Genomic DNA, 13,176 nt, shown 5'->3' with positions numbered 1-13,176 from the left:
ATATTAGCCAGTATGGTGGTCCATCTTCTCTATACCTCGGAATGTTTTCCAAGATATCCATAAACCAAGCATTTGGTGTTGAACTAAAGATTTTTATCATGAGTGCTTTCTTTGTCGCTTTAGAAACATAGGGGTCCTTGTTTGGATTCGTCATTTTTTACCCTATAAGAAATGGGTTTATTTGGCGCATTAGCAGGAGTTGCATCCAGATTTTTGCCCGCAGTGGAACAATAGCCAGAGGTGCATTTGGAATTGGAAGGAAGATTTTGAGTACATTAGGTATACTGAAAGAGAAAGCACAACCTATTATACAAACTGTACAGAAAGGTTGGAGGTAGCACGAGATGCAACAAATCTTATTCCAAATCCTGAAACAAGAGGAAAAGTTCAAGGATGGATGGACAATGTAGGAAGACAAGCAGGAAACTACTATAACAAAGCAAATGACTACTATAACCAAGCAGGGCACTATATGGACCAAGGTGAAAGATTCTTTAACAGAGGATATAACCATGCACAACAATGGGTAAACAACAACCAACCGCAACCACCTCAAACGTGGGGAATGTAAATTTTTTTACTGAGATGAAATGAACAATACAGCATTGAGACAAATGGGCTCAAGATGGATTTGTCGGCTTCCAGCAGTTACACAACCACGTGTTTGTCAAGTCCTCCCTATACCTCAGGAAGTTTTAGACCGACTTAAAAAACCTAAACAACCAGTTGAAAACAAACCAAACTAAAATTTTTTACTGAGATGAAATGACCGAAGAAGTTGAAACGGTAGATTTGACACCACAAACAAAAAGTTCAGAACCATTGTCAAAACCTGTCAAAGAACTTACAGATGAAGAGAAAAATTCAATAATAGAAAGTGCCAGGTCTGGAAATACAAACCCTAACTACAAAGTCACTTTTCATAGAAATGGAACGGCTAGTATCTCAAAAAAGAAACAGACTCTCACAAATAAAATATTGAAGTCTGAAGGAGTTTATGAGACAACAGATGGAAAAGTATATTTTACCGACGAACAGTTCATTATAGAACATCTCATTGACTTAGAGTCGAAATATTCTAAACTTTACAACAAACACAAAAAGTTGAAAGGAAAACAAAAACAAATGGCATATGATATTTACGAAGATACTAACGACACAACCATACCTGCAAGTGAAGTAAAGTCAGAGGAACCGAAAAGTGACGAAAAACCAATAGAAGAAGGGAAGCCAAAAACTGAAGATAAACCAAAACCAAAGTTTAGTTTGGAGACTAAACCAAGTCAACCTTCATTAGCTGGTATGGGTTGGCGTCAAAGACTTTTGGTAGCTGGTGGCTATGTTAAGTAAAAGGAAAACAGTATATTTTTCAAAAAAATATATTTTTTTATTTTATTTGAAATGTACGCTGGTTTGTTGGAACAGACCGTTGGGAAACTTGTTTGTTAGATGAGAAATATGAAATTCACTGTTGTGAGTCATTTGAAGTCAGAAACAAAAAGACAAAAAGAGTTTTAAGCGGATGGGAGCGAAATGACGGATATGCTAATATGAAGATGAGTGGAAAAAACTATTTTAAACATGTTGTCATTGCAACTCATTTTATACCGAACCCTAACAATTTACCTTTTGTAGACCATATAAACCATATAAGAAACGACAATAGACTTGAAAACTTGCGTTGGGTCACTTGTTCTGAAAACAATAAGAACATAGGCAAATTTCGAGATATTGTATTCGAATTTGTCGACGAACTAGAAGATGAAGCAATTGAAATTACAGACTATGGCGAGCATACGTTTGAGTTTTACTACTATAGCGAAGAACAAGACTCTTTCTACTTTTATACCGGCGTAAACTATAGGAAATTACAAGTATGTTTTACTAAGGCGGGCTATGCTCATGTAAACGCTAGAGATACAGATGGAAAATACGTTCAAATACATCTTAACAAATTCAAGAAGCTATATGGCATACCATTTTAAAATATTTTTTTATTTTTATAAAAATGCCCCCGTATAGAATGGATAGAAGGTCTGCTAGAATAAAAGCAGAGTTAGAAAGATATGGTTGGAAAGTTTCAAAGAAGTTTAAATATAGGAAGGGAAGACCCATAAAAGTCTATGACAAACTGGCTGGTCTGACCTATGAAATGGACTTGGAAACAGCACGCGCAAATTATCCAAACAGGTTAGAGAGGTTAGAAGAAGAACGTCTTATGGACATGCCTTTCGATGTTACTGAGCCACAGGTTGAAGGACACGACGGCTTTGCCAGATTCTACTGGAAACATGACGAACAATTGCATCCTTTGAGGAGGAAAAAAGGAAAAGGTGAAGACGCACATGCTCCCATGGAAAGAACAAGATATGCATATGAAAAGTACCGTGAAGTTAGAAGTAAAATTACTTCTGGTCGAACCTTTACAGTTAACTTTGACGAAGGAAAGAACAAAGAAGGCTTCATGGGTGTACTTGCTGCCATACAAGATGGAAATAAGAAAGGATACAATCTCAGACTAACCGTAACAGATTTAGATGGTCATATTTACTATGCACATGGCAATGTCACAACAGCTGCAATGCTTCTTGACGCTTTCAAGACTACAAAGAGAGAACAAATGGTTGACTCCGACTCAGACATTTTGAATGCAATTGAAGGAATTGTAAGCGTGAAGTTCGAATGGTACCAACCTAACCCTCAAGCAGTCAGACAACATGCTGGATACTTCCCGTTCATAAATAAGTCTGACATTGACTTGACAAGGTATGGAATTTACAATTCAATTGAAACAATTGTCAATGAACCTTGCATTCTTACATGTCTCAGGAACTCTGGTCTTGTTTCAGAAGAGAAGATGAAGTATCTTGAGTCATGTGTGAAGACAAGGTACATTCTCAGAGGTCAATTGGCAAAAATTGCACCGTTGGCAAATGTCAATATCCGAGTCAACATACCTACAGCTAAAGGTTCTTCACATGACGACTATGTTGTTGACAAAGACTTACCATGGTTGAAGATTGTAATTGTCCACAACCACTTCATGTTGAACGAAAGTCTTACAAACCCATTTTTCGGAAAAGTAAGTGCAACATTGTCAGAGCTGTTAACATTCTTTTCGAGAAAGGTTTGTTGGAACCAATTCCAGATGACAAGCTGACAGAAACTTTTGTACCAAAAGACGAAACAAACTTTTCATTGTTAGCAAGACCAAAAGTTGTTCCAGACAAAGTTCTAGTACAAAAGAAGTACACAATTCCAAAAGGAGTTGGATTGTTCGGATACCAACCTGAACCAGAAGAACTTCCAATGAGGTTGCAAGAACTTCAAGATGCTATAAACAAACTTCCATTGAGACATCCAATTGACGTCAAATTGTATTGGAGAGCTTCTGAGTTAGGTCAGAAGGTTTTATATGAAACAGGTTGCTTCGACGATGTTTATGAGATAACAGGAGAAGTTTCTCAGAAGATAAGAGACTCACTTGAATTTCCAAACTGGACCATTGGTTGCGACAAGTTCGACTCAGATGAAAAAATATACTATGTCGACCTTAACGCTGCATACATGAGGTTCGTCCAATATATCCCGACTGGAATTCCAAACGAAGATGGTGAGTTCCCAGGAAGGAACTATACAGTTGGAAAAGTCATACAACAACTGTATGATATTAGGAAAGCTTCAAACCCCAAACTTGCAATGACACTCAAATTGCTTATGAATTCGACATGGGGATATTCCATTAAGAAACCTCAAGAGATGAAGAGTAAACATTATGAGAAGGTCGACAACTTTGTTGAAAGGTTTTCTCCTTTTGTTTTGAAGTACGAATTCACTCAAGGTCAAAGTGGCTTAGTAACCACATTAAAACCTATTGTCGAACATTGGTCTTACCCTCAGTTCGCAAAGGCAGTCCTTGACAACTACAACAAATTCTTCTCCGAAGTCAAATCCAAAGTGAAGGTTTACTATGAGAACATTGACGCACTCATGACGAACGAAGAAGGCTATAACAAACTCATTGAAATGGGAATGGTCGGTGAAAAGATGGGTCAATTCAAATTGGACAAAATTTTCACCGAAGTTCATGTCCTCTCCAAGCGTAAGTACTGGGGCATACTTGAAGACGGCACAGAAATAAAACATTGCATGAAGTAAAAAATTTTTATTCGAATTTGAATCGGACAGGTCGAGTTACACCATTCTTGGTCTCAAACTCATATATAACCTGTTTGTTTGTATTTTCGTCGACTATGGCACGAGACACGAACATTGACCAAACGGACAAAAAGTGTCATTTCAGATGGTCCGCAGCCAATCGCATTCGAGCACTTCGAAGAAGCCTTACGTTCCAAGGGAGAGGGTGTCTGGTGCAAGGCAGAGGTCATGAGACTCTACGAGCAGTACATCCTCAATGCCTGGGAGGACAAATCGTCCTTGGATTGGCAATTCTACCAACTCCTCTGGGACGACCTCCTACGCAACTGGGATGACGAAAGAGTCCAATTCAGAGGTCAGGAACTACTTGTCCAAATTATCCTTAATTTAAGCTTACAACTAAACACCTAAATTTACTTGGGGTTTCCCCCTAAAATAAAATTTTTTTACTCTTAGAACCACTCGAGGTTCTCCTTACGGTTGTTGAGCTTGTCACCGTCAATGTGTCTGACCCTCGTCTTCTTGTCTGGATTTGGAACCCATTGCATACCGACAAGCTTCCCATGGAAATTGTACCGTAATTCCGAAGGGTAAGGTTCAAGTGTCCCAAGTTGTTGAGGACTGGGGTAAGAACCTTGCCTGTCTCCTTGTTGCGGATTTGGTATGGGTAGGGTTGGGAAATTTCGTAAGTGTCATCGGCAACAAGGGTTGCCCAAACTTCCTCTTCTTCGTGTTTCTCTTCTTCCTCTTCTTCCTCTTCCTCTTCTTCGTGTTTCTCTTCTTCCTCGACAATTCCTTCTTCAATTCTGTGTTCACGAAGTACGGTGTTGCATGTTCTGTCCTTTCCGAGTACCTTCCAGATGGCGTCTATCTCTTCGAAGAAACGGTAGATGAGTCTGGCAAGGTCTCGGTTCTCTCTCGCGTAAATGCGCAAGGTTTCCGTCAAATCATTCAGGCATTTCTCATTGGAAGCTTGGTTCATGAGGACATCGGCTTTGAGCTTGGTCATCTCTTCCATAAGACTACTTTGGAGAGTCTTCACGGTGTTTGTCAGATGAGCTTTCAATTGGGCAATTTGAATTTGAACTGGGCGCTTTTCTGGCAACTTGAAAGGACATCTGCCATTGAGTTTGGCTTCGGTGCTTGTTCGGACATCGAAAAAATGAAGTGGTTTGAGAATGACGGTTTTACTTCAAAAAGCTTGTTATGACAGTTATGTCATACAACAAGTTTAAAATAATATCTTGTTCTTCTTCTGAACGTTTGTTGTCTCTTCCGATAAAAGTTTCGAACATGAGAACCAAAAAACGTTTTTTGAGATTGCGGAAGAGTTCAGGCAAACGTTCATATTCTGGATATGTTGGGAGCAGTTCAAAACATCTGAGCTGACTTTCGGACAAAATTGGGACAATGTCAGAAAATTCATCTTTGGTCGGACTGCTTGAAGGTAAGTCCCTTACATGTAAGTAGCTCTGGTAAAGTCTTCTCATTTCTGCTAACTTTTGGAGTATAGCTTCGTAGTTTAGAAGTTTTAATTTTAATTGTCTTATTCCACTCTTTACTTCTAAACGGTAACTATCCATGAGGTCAAGAGTAGCTTTGGTAGCTTTAAGTGGAGCTATCTGTTCCTTGACTCCTGCAATTTTGGTTGCAATTGTGGTTTGAGCTCCTTCAAGTTCGCCGTCTATGTCGTTCTCAACGCCTTCAACCATGGCTTGAAACTCTTCATCGGTCCATTGAGATTGGTGTGGGACGAATTTAACTTGCTTCATTCAAAAAATGAAAAAAATGTTTTTACTCAAAGCGTGCCATGTATATGGCTATAAGAAACTTACCAGAAGGCTTCTTCTTCACATGAGTCTTTGGCAACTTGAGTGTTGGTGTTGGAGTTGGGTCTGGAATTTCAATTCTCTCTCGAGCGCAACAACAGATGTCAGAATAACATTCCCCACTGTCTTTCTTGCCACCATAAATTGTGTATTGACCGAACTTGCATTTGCAGGAAGACCGGTCAATACAAGGTTCACAGTTGAAATAGTTGTACACAAACCTGTTGAGTACGAGTGTGAGTAAAAACATAAAAAAAAGTGAAGTTAAAATGAGATGTTTACTGAACTGGCTGAAGAATTGGTTGGATGTCGCCTTCTGAGGTTATGAAGAACGGCTGTCCAGAGTAGTGAAGTAGTGCTCTGAGAATTTGTGTAATTCGTGGAATTGGGCTCTCACGATATGGAAGTAGTATCCAAGGACGTTTCATGAAGAACTTCAAGAGGGCTTCTTTCTTCACATCCTTAATATCATCGAATGCAGTGCCTTCTGGAACTTGAATTGCAACACCTGTTTCAATTTCCAACTTTAAGACACTATTCTTGGACAACCAGAAGCCAATGGACTTGCTTGGTTTGCACTTGCTGAGATATTCCTTCACGGTTTCATTTACCTCAATTAGATAAATTGCTTCGTCTAAGGGGTCAAGCTCCATACTGAGTCAGTACAATATTGTACTTTTTCAAGACAATGTTGTACTTTTTCAAGACAATGTTGTACTTTTTCAAGACAATATTGTACTTTTTCAGAACAATGTTGTACTTTTTCAGAACAATGTTGTATAAATTCAGTACAATGTCTCTCAAATTTGAGTACAGCTGTACTTTTTCAGAACAAGTCTTGAACTTTTTCAGAACAATGTTGTACTTTTTCAAGACAATGTTGTACTTTTTCAAGACAATGTTGTACTTTTTCAAGACAATGTTGTACTTTTTCAAGACAATGTTGTACTTTTTCAAGACAATGTTGTACTTTTTCAAGACAATATTATATTGTTTCAGAACAAAGACGGTTAAGACACAAACGAATGTCCGACGTCCCACCTACTGAACCCGTTCCACAGCCAGAGGAACAGCATGCTCCAGCACCACAACAGTCTCCTCAGCAACCTCAGTTCCAACAAGGACCTCCGAATTACTACCAATTTCCACCTCAAGGTTACTACCCACCACAAGGCTTTCCAAACTACCCACCACAAGGCTTTCCAAACTACCCTCCTCAACCCATGCCTTACTTCCCTAACCCTTGGATGTTCATGTCAAACCCTCCACCCCAATTCCAATCTCAATCCCAATCGAAGAGAGACCAAGAGTTCGAAGAAGGTCTGAACCGTTTACGCAAAGAGTATGCCACAGCCCCTATGGAAGATGACAGGCTTTCAGTCTCTTCCCTAAGGTCGACCAATTCGACTCGTACCACAGATTCGGTTCGTGACCGTGAAGACTACCTCAAGCAGTCTGAGAGACTCTTCATCTTACAGCCATTTACAGTTGGAGCTCTCAAGAACATGCGCAATTACGAAGGTCAGACACCAGCTGGAGACCGCAAAACAGACGTACTCGCAAGAGCAGTCCAACTGGTCAAGACAAAGACTGAGATAGTCGACTTCATTCTTGCAGCTTGCCCATACAAGTAAAAAAATAAACAATTACGAGTTAAACTTTTTACTCTTTCTTTTCTGAGTTGTTTAGAGCTGGTTTCTCTTGTAGAAACCTTTCGTACTCTTCCATGGTCATGTAATTGCGAATTTGGTACGCAATTCCAGGTTCGTTGTTTTTGAACCTTACGTATGTAACGCTTCCATCCTCCTCAGGGAAGTAAGCTGCTAACATCTGACCAAGTTTTCTCGGTGACTCGGAGCTCATAAAAATGTCACTTTTTAAACGTTAAGTTTTTAGTCTTATTTTACCCTTTGTTTACCCTTTGTTTGTCAAGGTAGTATTGGAGTGCAATTTCTCCAAATTCTCTGTGTCGGAGTTCTTCAGCATTTTCCAAGGTGTACCTGGAGAACTCAAAGAAGTTGTCAAGAAGATACTGCCATGCTGCTCTTCTGAGTTCGTCGGTATTTTGGAAGTGTTGCACCTTCGAGTCTTCGGACATGAAAAAAATTACACTTTTTCAGCAAAAATATATTTTAGGTGAAGAGGTGAGATTTCACCTCTTTTTTCACCTGTTTTTTCACCTCATGAATTTTCATGAAATAAAAAATAAAGTTGGTTTTTTTTAAAAAAATATTTTTTATTTTTATTGTAAGAACATGTTAGCAACAACAGCACCAAACTCGTTAGTTATGAATCCAACTTCAATGTTAGTAGAGATGAAAAGCTTCATTCCTTCTTCATATACTTTCGAAACAGAAATCCAGAAGATAAAGCAAGAACTTCTCCAAGGAGATTTAGACTGTAGTGCGAAAGATGAAACAAATGAACAGTATCTTTATGAAATGCAGGACATTATTGACCATCTACCTAAACTTCCTGAAATCCAACAACAAAAACTCACTATTCCTGAATTCGACGAAATTGAAGTCAAAGCAACTGACTCAGTAGAAATAAAGAAGTTCATACGAAAGGTAAACTATGAGTTTCTGGATTTCATTGCAACCATAAAGTTATGGACAAAGATTGCGATATGGTATATAAGAACATCTCTGACATATATAAATCTGGGGAGTTTAAGACCTACGACAACTTTGTTTCGTTAGTTGCAAAATGTGTTTGGCAGATAAGAGATAAAGATAGTAGGGTAAGGTATGGAACGAACAAATAAGACCCGCTATGTTCGAGATGAAGAGAGCAATTGACGCCTTAGTTGTTTTAGCAGGTAAGGTTTCAGAATATAACGCAAAAATGAACCCGCAATGTTCAAAATGTAAAGCAGCAATTAGGAAATATAACTACTCAGTCAAAGAGATAGAACGTATGAGAAACGACTATGCAGATTTAAAGAAAGAAGCAGAAAAACCAGCAGAAGATAAAATGGACATGTTAGAATTTCTGAACAAAAACTATCCAACAGCAGAAGATTTCCTTCTTTCAGATGTCAAGAAGAAGTATAAAGAAACCTTCGGCATAGTTAAAACATTCGATGTACTAAAAGAAGAAATAGAAGCTACGAAATTGTTTAGGATTTCAAATATACATCATACAATTCATGTAAAACGCTTATAAAATAACTGAGGTGAAAAAAGAGGTGAAAAAAGAGGTGAAATCTCACCTCTTCACCTAAAATATATTTTTATTGAATTCCGTATGAAATTTCATGAATTTCCTCATATGCTTGCTTCCCTCGAAAAACCGAGAGAAGAACAGCGAGTAGTGAAAAAACCCTGGTCGCCAAAACTCTTTATTTTTCAAGCTTGACTTTTTACAATTTGAACTTTGTTTGCGTAGATATGAATTCTGAAAGAAGTATGAGGGTCTTGTATGACTTTGTACTTCTCCCATAGTTCATGTCTGTCAAACTTACCTGCCATGGACTCTTTCATAAGTTCCATGAAATCGTCTTCGGACAATCCAGGGAAAAGTATGATATCAGTAAGTATTCTCTTTACATCCTTACTTAAACTCTTTGCTGTCTGTACACAAATGACAACTGAAATGTTAAAGTGTCTGAGCTTCTTAAGAATTCGACACATGTCTTGTTCTCTGTTCTTTAACAAAGGATGAGAAGCAAGTCATCTAAGATAAGAAGACATCTGTGAGGGTAAGTCTTCCAATCGTAAGATTGCAATTTCTTCGAAATGTATTCTATCTCTTTCTGTTTGTTTCTGAAGTGTTTCTTCTCTAATATTCTCTGCATTTCCTCATTTGGGTCTTTAAACTTCGAATTGACATACTCATTTATAGCATTGTACTTCAAAACTCTTCTTTGGTACTTCTTTATCCAATCTAACAACTCAGAGTCTTTTATACATACTAACTTAGACTTTTTTATAATATCTTTGAACGAATTGACGGTTTGGTCAAATTGACCAGAAGTACTACAAATAACAACTAACTCATAGAATGGGTTCTTCTCATCTAGTTCTTGTTGTTGTGCAAGCCATTTTAAGATAAGTGAAAGTCTTACCCGACCCAGGTGGTGCAATTAGACCTGTTTACCATTCTGAGCAAATAGGAACTTGTCATGTATAGGCTTTTATCTGAGCATTTTCTAACTTCCTCTTGTTCTTATTTAAAACATTCTCAAATTTTTGTCAATGTCAGCAAACTTTTTTTCTAACATATTTTTAGAAAAATTAAAATTTTTATCTTTTTGAAAATGTCTAGCGATTTCGCTATCTATATTCGAGACAAGCTTTTTGACAGCAAAACATCTGTCGACCATAAAATCTTACATAGTGTAAACAAGAAAGGTGAATTTGTTCTAAAGTTCTGTTTCTGGGAATATGACAAGAACCATAAAACATTAAGCAGAGAGTCTTTAAATTTGTCAATGACAGACTTGTTGACAGAGATGACGCCGATTGGAAGATGAAGTCCAACAAAAGTTCTTAGAATGCAAAGAAGACACATGCGCTGTTCTTGAAGATGAAATAGAAAACAGAATAGAAGAGCTATTAAAGGACAAAGAACTTTTACATAAATATGGTTGCGCCAAATTTGACATAACTCCACCAGAGAAGAAGAAGAAGAGAGAGAAGAAAAAAAGAAAGTAGAAGAAGAGAAGAAAGAACCAGAGCCAGTTCCAGAGAAAAAGAAAATTTGACATGTAAAAATAAAATTTTATTTTTAGAACATTTCTGGTCAATGTCAATGTTCTCTTCCTCTTTAGGAGCAAACACTGGTTTAGACTCTAAAATCTTTTTACCCAATTTACCTTGAACTTCAACTATCTTAGACTCATAATATTCATAGTCGTCTGCTTTCTTTGGTTCATAAGGTATAACAAGTTTGTATGCTTTGCCTTCTTTAAGGTTTGAAAACCTTCTGTCAAAACTTTCTTTGACTGCTAACAAACCTTCTATGTCTAAGTCTTCAAAAGTTGCACCATTTTTAGTCACAATAGCAAACTTAACTGGTTCGATGTTCCAAACTTTGTCAAATGTAGACTTTTCAAAATGGTAGAAGTAAACATTCAAATAAGCGAATGGGTCTAGTTCTTCTTTAAGTCCTGACATATTTGTTGACTGAGATGATTTCATCATCTTTTCTATCGGATAAAAAAATATTTTTTTAAATTTACTCAGAAAAATTTTTCTTTGTATATACGCCGTTCTGAACATCTAAAAGACTTTTGACATTTGCCAAGAATGTACGTTTAGAAGCTGCCATATAACCATACTCTTGACAATATTGTTTATACGAATCGTACAATGACCTTTCATCTAAACACTCAAAGTTAGTCTCATCTATGAACAGTTCATATACACTCTTGTTTGCTTCTAACAATGTTTGTCTTTCTTCGGTATGTGGAATTTGTCTTGGATTGAACTTTGAAATATCTAATGTCATGAAATATGAGAACAAGTGGTTGTAAAAGTTAGGTGTCAAAGTTTCTGCTAAGTCGTCAAAATATTCTGTATCTTGCATATGAGAATCTGACGTTCTGACAACTACATATCTTCTGTCAGAACTTTCTAACTTCATCGGAACCATTGTTTGAAACCATGACGAAGTTTGCAACATTTTCACAAACTCTTTGGTCTCTATACTTTCTTTCAACAACTCCAACTTTGTCTGTTATAAGACTCTTCAAAGCATCTGAGTTTAAAACCCTTTGTTGTATCTATACTTTGAAGTTCGTTACATACTATAAGTTTCATATTCTCTATTGAAGAGTTAAATTTACCGCAGATGTTTTCTAAGTTTGTCATATTCGGGTTCGAATAGCCCTCTAACAGTTTGCATAAGATATCTGTAAAGAAAGTGTTCTTACCTGTTCCTTGTTTTCCAATTATGATGAGAGCAGTTTCATTTTTAGCACTTGGATGTTGTAAGATGTTTGCAAACCAACATAAGATATACTCATAGACTCTTTCGTTTCCTATTGCATATAATTTCTTTGACATGGTCTAACCAAGCTTCTATAACATTTTCTTTCCATTCTACTTGTTCGTATTTATATCCAGTGAAGATAGAATAGAAGTTTGGAGATGGTGTATAGAACTTTATACCACGAACTGAAAAATCTTCTAACTTTGACAATAAGATATCCCAAGCATCTAACATCTTCATACCAACTTGTACGACTTTTATTTTCTTAAGTTTCTGTCTACATTCTTGTTCTGAAAACTATGGTTGCTCTTGGTTTGTTAAAGACCAACATCCCATTCTTTCATGACATAACATTCTGGGGCAGAGTCGACATAAATGACTAAACGTTTCAAATTCTCGACTGCTTTGTTATAGTCTCTAAATGGACACATATTTCTGAACGCTTGGAAGTCATAAAAATCTGAAACGTCTATTCTGTACATTTTTATAAAAATAAAAAAAATATTTTTTTATTCTTGACTTTGTTGTTGCATTTGTTCCATTTGTTGCATTTGTTGTTCTTGAGCTATTTGTTGTTGAAGTTGTTCTTGTAATACAATACTTTCACCAGTTGCATCTTCAATTCGAAACTTTCTGCCGTCATTGACAAATACATAGGACATAAAAGTTTTACAGGAACAAAGTTTGCGTCGACTAAGGTTAAGTTTATGTTTGCTAAAGTGTTTGAGTTTACTAAAGCTGAAAACTCTGCATTCGAATGAACAATAGGCAAACCAGCAGAGAAAGTGTTGTTTATACGCATGAGTATCTTTTGGTCATAGTAGTTTCTGTCGACATTCGAATAGCACTTTGAACCTAAGTTTGAAAACAATATAAAAATAGGTGTACTTAAAGTCAATGGAACAGATAGAACCTTGTATGACACCTTTTCCTGTTATAGGAAACTGTTGGTAGTAAAAACCAGATATAAGTTTTGTATTATAGCTCATATCGTTTATACTAAACTCAGTCGGACATCCAAACATAATGAAACCTGCTCTAGTTGCAGCACATGTTACATCCGTCCTTAAAGTATTAAATAAGTCAACAAAACCTGTTGGTGGTATATCTGAGTAAGTATCTTCAAAGGTATTTTTTACCATTCACAACAACAAGTCTTCTGGTGTCAAAGAGCAAAACAGGCTTTAGTCGTCATGTGTTTAAGGTTAGTTTACAATATCGTCCTTGAGGACTTTGTAAGTTTGTTGTTATA

At 37.0% G+C, this 13,176-nt stretch overlaps 11 protein-coding genes and 3 pseudogenes across 14 annotated transcripts, besides 1 other annotated feature; 6 read left to right on the top strand and 8 right to left on the bottom strand.

Annotated features, from left to right (window-relative positions):
* Positions 1-13,176: part of a mobile genetic element that runs on past both edges of the window.
* On the top strand, positions 591-746 carry TVAGG3_0521830 (uncharacterized protein; the record flags this gene model as incomplete). The annotated part of the gene is made up of 1 exon (XM_051237266.1): positions 591-746. One exon carries the CDS (start codon positions 591-593, stop codon positions 744-746), a length of 156 nt encoding a protein of 51 aa, XP_051095090.1.
* On the top strand, positions 766-1,350 carry TVAGG3_0521820 (phage tail repeat-like family; the record flags this gene model as incomplete). The annotated part of the gene is made up of 1 exon (XM_051237265.1): positions 766-1,350. One exon carries the CDS (start codon positions 766-768, stop codon positions 1,348-1,350), a length of 585 nt encoding a protein of 194 aa, XP_051095089.1.
* On the top strand, positions 2,219-3,248 carry TVAGG3_0521810 (annotated as a pseudogene). Its single transcript has one exon. A coding segment is annotated over exon 1 (1,030 nt).
* On the top strand, positions 3,700-4,158 carry TVAGG3_0521800 (DNA/RNA polymerases family; the record flags this gene model as incomplete). The annotated part of the gene is made up of 1 exon (XM_051237264.1): positions 3,700-4,158. One exon carries the CDS (start codon positions 3,700-3,702, stop codon positions 4,156-4,158), a length of 459 nt encoding a protein of 152 aa, XP_051095088.1.
* TVAGG3_0521790 (uncharacterized protein) lies at positions 4,611-5,092 on the bottom strand (the record flags this gene model as incomplete). Its single annotated transcript, XM_051237263.1, has 1 exon — positions 4,611-5,092. A coding segment is annotated over one exon (482 nt), but the record flags the coding sequence as incomplete, so codon positions are not given.
* On the bottom strand, positions 5,346-5,930 carry TVAGG3_0521780 (uncharacterized protein; the record flags this gene model as incomplete). The annotated part of the gene is made up of 1 exon (XM_051237262.1): positions 5,346-5,930. The coding sequence occupies one exon, from the start codon at positions 5,928-5,930 to the stop codon at positions 5,346-5,348; it is 585 nt and encodes a 194-aa protein (XP_051095086.1).
* On the bottom strand, positions 5,953-6,237 carry TVAGG3_0521770 (uncharacterized protein; the record flags this gene model as incomplete). Its single annotated transcript, XM_051237261.1, has 1 exon — positions 5,953-6,237. One exon carries the CDS (start codon positions 6,235-6,237, stop codon positions 5,953-5,955), a length of 285 nt encoding a protein of 94 aa, XP_051095085.1.
* TVAGG3_0521760 (uncharacterized protein) lies at positions 6,266-6,640 on the bottom strand (the record flags this gene model as incomplete). Its single annotated transcript, XM_051237260.1, has 1 exon — positions 6,266-6,640. The coding sequence occupies one exon, from the start codon at positions 6,638-6,640 to the stop codon at positions 6,266-6,268; it is 375 nt and encodes a 124-aa protein (XP_051095084.1).
* On the top strand, positions 7,013-7,621 carry TVAGG3_0521750 (uncharacterized protein; the record flags this gene model as incomplete). Its single annotated transcript, XM_051237259.1, has 1 exon — positions 7,013-7,621. The coding sequence occupies one exon, from the start codon at positions 7,013-7,015 to the stop codon at positions 7,619-7,621; it is 609 nt and encodes a 202-aa protein (XP_051095083.1).
* TVAGG3_0521740 (uncharacterized protein) lies at positions 7,650-7,850 on the bottom strand (the record flags this gene model as incomplete). Its single annotated transcript, XM_051237258.1, has 1 exon — positions 7,650-7,850. One exon carries the CDS (start codon positions 7,848-7,850, stop codon positions 7,650-7,652), a length of 201 nt encoding a protein of 66 aa, XP_051095082.1.
* Positions 8,243-9,155, top strand: TVAGG3_0521730 (annotated as a pseudogene). Its single transcript has one exon. A coding segment is annotated over exon 1 (913 nt).
* On the bottom strand, positions 9,338-9,665 carry TVAGG3_0521720 (annotated as a pseudogene). The gene has a single exon. A coding segment is annotated over exon 1 (328 nt).
* TVAGG3_0521710 (protein of unknown function, DUF4108 family) lies at positions 10,719-11,107 on the bottom strand (the record flags this gene model as incomplete). Its single annotated transcript, XM_051237257.1, has 1 exon — positions 10,719-11,107. A coding segment is annotated over one exon (389 nt), but the record flags the coding sequence as incomplete, so codon positions are not given.
* On the bottom strand, positions 11,169-11,519 carry TVAGG3_0521700 (Poxvirus D5 protein-like family; the record flags this gene model as incomplete). The annotated part of the gene is made up of 1 exon (XM_051237256.1): positions 11,169-11,519. The coding sequence occupies one exon, from the start codon at positions 11,517-11,519 to the stop codon at positions 11,169-11,171; it is 351 nt and encodes a 116-aa protein (XP_051095080.1).

The sequence above is a fragment of the Trichomonas vaginalis genome, chromosome II, assembly GCF_026262505.1.
Source record: "Trichomonas vaginalis G3 chromosome II, whole genome shotgun sequence".
Taxonomy (NCBI): Eukaryota; Parabasalia; order Trichomonadida; family Trichomonadidae; genus Trichomonas; species Trichomonas vaginalis.
The sequence above is the reverse complement of the archived record's forward strand: the minus strand, read 5'-3'. Positions and strand labels throughout refer to the sequence as shown.